Source organism: Lampris incognitus, chromosome 14 (assembly GCF_029633865.1).
Source record: "Lampris incognitus isolate fLamInc1 chromosome 14, fLamInc1.hap2, whole genome shotgun sequence".
Lineage (NCBI taxonomy): Eukaryota > Metazoa > Chordata > Actinopteri > Lampriformes > Lampridae > Lampris > Lampris incognitus.
Window position 1 is genome coordinate 49,233,229 of NC_079224.1, and position 2,600 is coordinate 49,235,828.

Here is a 2,600-nt window from a genome sequence, read left to right on the forward strand (position 1 = left end):
CAGCAATCCCGAGTAACGGCAACATCAGCAAGAAAGAGCACGAGACGCTAGAGAGATACCGAGGGCCGAGGGAAGAACTAGATGGGATGTGGAAGGTGAAATCCACAGTAGTCTCAGTGGTAATAGAAGCACTAGGGGCTGTGACCCCCAAACTGGGCGAGTGGCTTCAGCAGATTCCAGAAACAACGTCTGAGGCCTCTGTCCAGAAGAGGGCGGTCCTAGGATCAGCCAAGATACTGCACAGAACCCTCAGACTCCCAGGTCTCTGGTAGAGGACCTGAGCTTGAGGAAGACACACACCACCCAAAAAAGGGTGAGAGGGAGAGTGTGTGTGTCGTTGGATTAAAGTGTCGGCTAAATGACTGTAATGTAATATATAAACTAAATACACACACACACACAGACACACACACACCCTCGGTGCCCCATCCCAGCATTGTGTTTCATCAGGACAGACAGGTGTGACTGCTTTTCTTTGTGTGTCATCATGCAGCTTTAGGGGAACTCTAAACTTTCTGTTGATCTGCTAACAGGCTGCAGCTGCTGTTGCAGAAACACGTCAGGAATTGTGGCGAACACAAAATGATGAACAGAGTGGTGGCGCTGTGGACAGACGAGGGGATTTCCATCTTCCTCCCTGCTCCATGTCTTCCCAAAAAGTCTCAGTGTCTTCTTACAAAGGGGAGTATTTATAGCTGCACGGCGTATGTAAGCATCCTGCAATGCAATGCTGTCAGTCTATCAACACACACTCTCACACACACACACACACATACACACACACACAGTCTCACACACACACACACACACACTCCACACACACACGGACCCTCCAGCCTTTCTAAAAGCAGTAGGTGGAGTGTATCCTCCCTCCGGTCCCCAGACCTGAGTTGGGGTCACCGTGGTTTGGGACTCACCTCTCTCTGTCAGCGGGCTTTCAGCCGGCAGCATCAGCAGTTCCATCCCAGACTTCACCACAACACAGTCACCCATCGGGCGCCCACACCTTAGCCATCCAACAAGACTTCCAAGAGGAAGACCAAAACACCTCCTCTTCATCGGAACCCCGTGATGGATCAGCACAAGTATCGCACAGCCGGTGTCCAGGAGAAACTGGAGATCGTGGGCGTGGAGGATGAGGCCGGGAACCCCATCAGTGCTTTGACCATCCTGTCGCTGCTGGAACGTGTGGCGGGAATCATCGACAATGTGCAATCCTGCCAGCAGCGCATGGAAGAGCGGCAGCTGGAGCTGGAGAATAACATCAAGACTATCCAGGGAGACGTCCTCAAACTGGCCAAGGACCACACCTCCACCAGCGGCACAGTGGAGAAGCTCCTGCAGAAGACCCGCAAGGTCAGTGCCAATGTAAAGGAGGTGCGCACACGGGTGGAGAAGCAGAATGTGCGCGTGAAGAAGGTGGAGACGACGCAGGACGAGCTGCTCACCCGCAACAAGTTCCGTGTGGTCATCTATCAGGTAGGCCGCCTTGCTTTAAGAGGAACTGTCATCTAAATTACATGTTGGAAACCGTTTGACAAGCACCCAAAAATATGCAAAATTGTTGTCTTTAATATCATTGATAATAAAAACCATTACTGTATAGTCTTTTTTAAGGAACAGCGATTTAAAGTAAGAATGCACTGATATCGCTTTTTCACTGCTGATGCCGATTTTGAGTATCAGCCGATACCGAACTCTGGTCCATTACCAAACAGAACAAATCTAGAGCATTAGTTTGGAATCGATGGGCAACATGATGGAGCTAGAATCAGTTACTTTCCATCGTTATAGAAATACAGGCTTCCATGTGACGACATCTGATAAGTCAAGCTCTTTTGCTTTCATTTGTGAAATGTAACTCGGCTTTTCATATCGGATTCTAGTCTTGTATAAACCTCTGATACTATACCCCATTTTAAGCAGGTATCAGCCTGATATCCAGTACCAGTACCAGTATCATTGCATCCCCAATTAAAAGTGTCTTTTCACAATCAAATAAAAGCAAAGAAAATTAGAAAATAAATGTAAACAAGTAACCAAATAAATAGGGGGAGAGACGGTGGTAAAAACCACATCGAGGGAAAATGACAGTTCTTCAGGATCTCTTTCCTTCTAAAGACTTTGGAGCAACCTGAAGCTCTGAGGCTGTCAGGGAGGTTTTAATATTGATCTGGTCAAAAGTAAGCAATGAAATCTTTCACATCAGTGTCAAAAGTTCTGTTTTATTTGTAACAGTTTAAATGCTCATTGCCACAGCAGGAGACGACTAGAAATAAAAGTGACACATCAGCGAGGGTCGCTGATGGTGGCGCATTCCACCATTCAGTTTACTGAACTGGCTCCACACAGACACTGACCTCAGAAGTACCAGAATACCCTACCAGTACAAGTGTTCTGGTGTTTAATGTATTCTGGTACGTGTGCTGCTGTGGTTTTCTGCAGGTAATACATATTGTCACTGTGAAGGAATGCTATTGTTCGTATTGAGGCTCACGTGCAGCTCTTCCCTGGATTCTCAGATCCTAAGTCCCATTCAGATGTAGCTGTATGAGGAACTGTATGAGGAGCTGTATGAGGAGCTGTATGAGGAACTGTAT

General features: G+C 47.3%; 1 protein-coding gene across 1 annotated transcript in view; it reads left to right on the top strand.

Annotated features, from left to right (window-relative positions):
- The first annotated feature begins 936 nt into the window (after positions 1 to 936).
- The window catches only part of cavin4a (caveolae associated protein 4a), a 24,672-nt gene continuing 23,008 nt past the window's right edge, over positions 937 to 2,600 (top strand). The window contains exon 1 of the mRNA XM_056293612.1: positions 937 to 1,479. Within this exon, the coding sequence (XP_056149587.1) occupies positions 1,072 to 1,479 (408 nt within the window). The 5' untranslated portion in view covers positions 937 to 1,071. The remainder of the gene's footprint in view (positions 1,480 to 2,600) is intronic.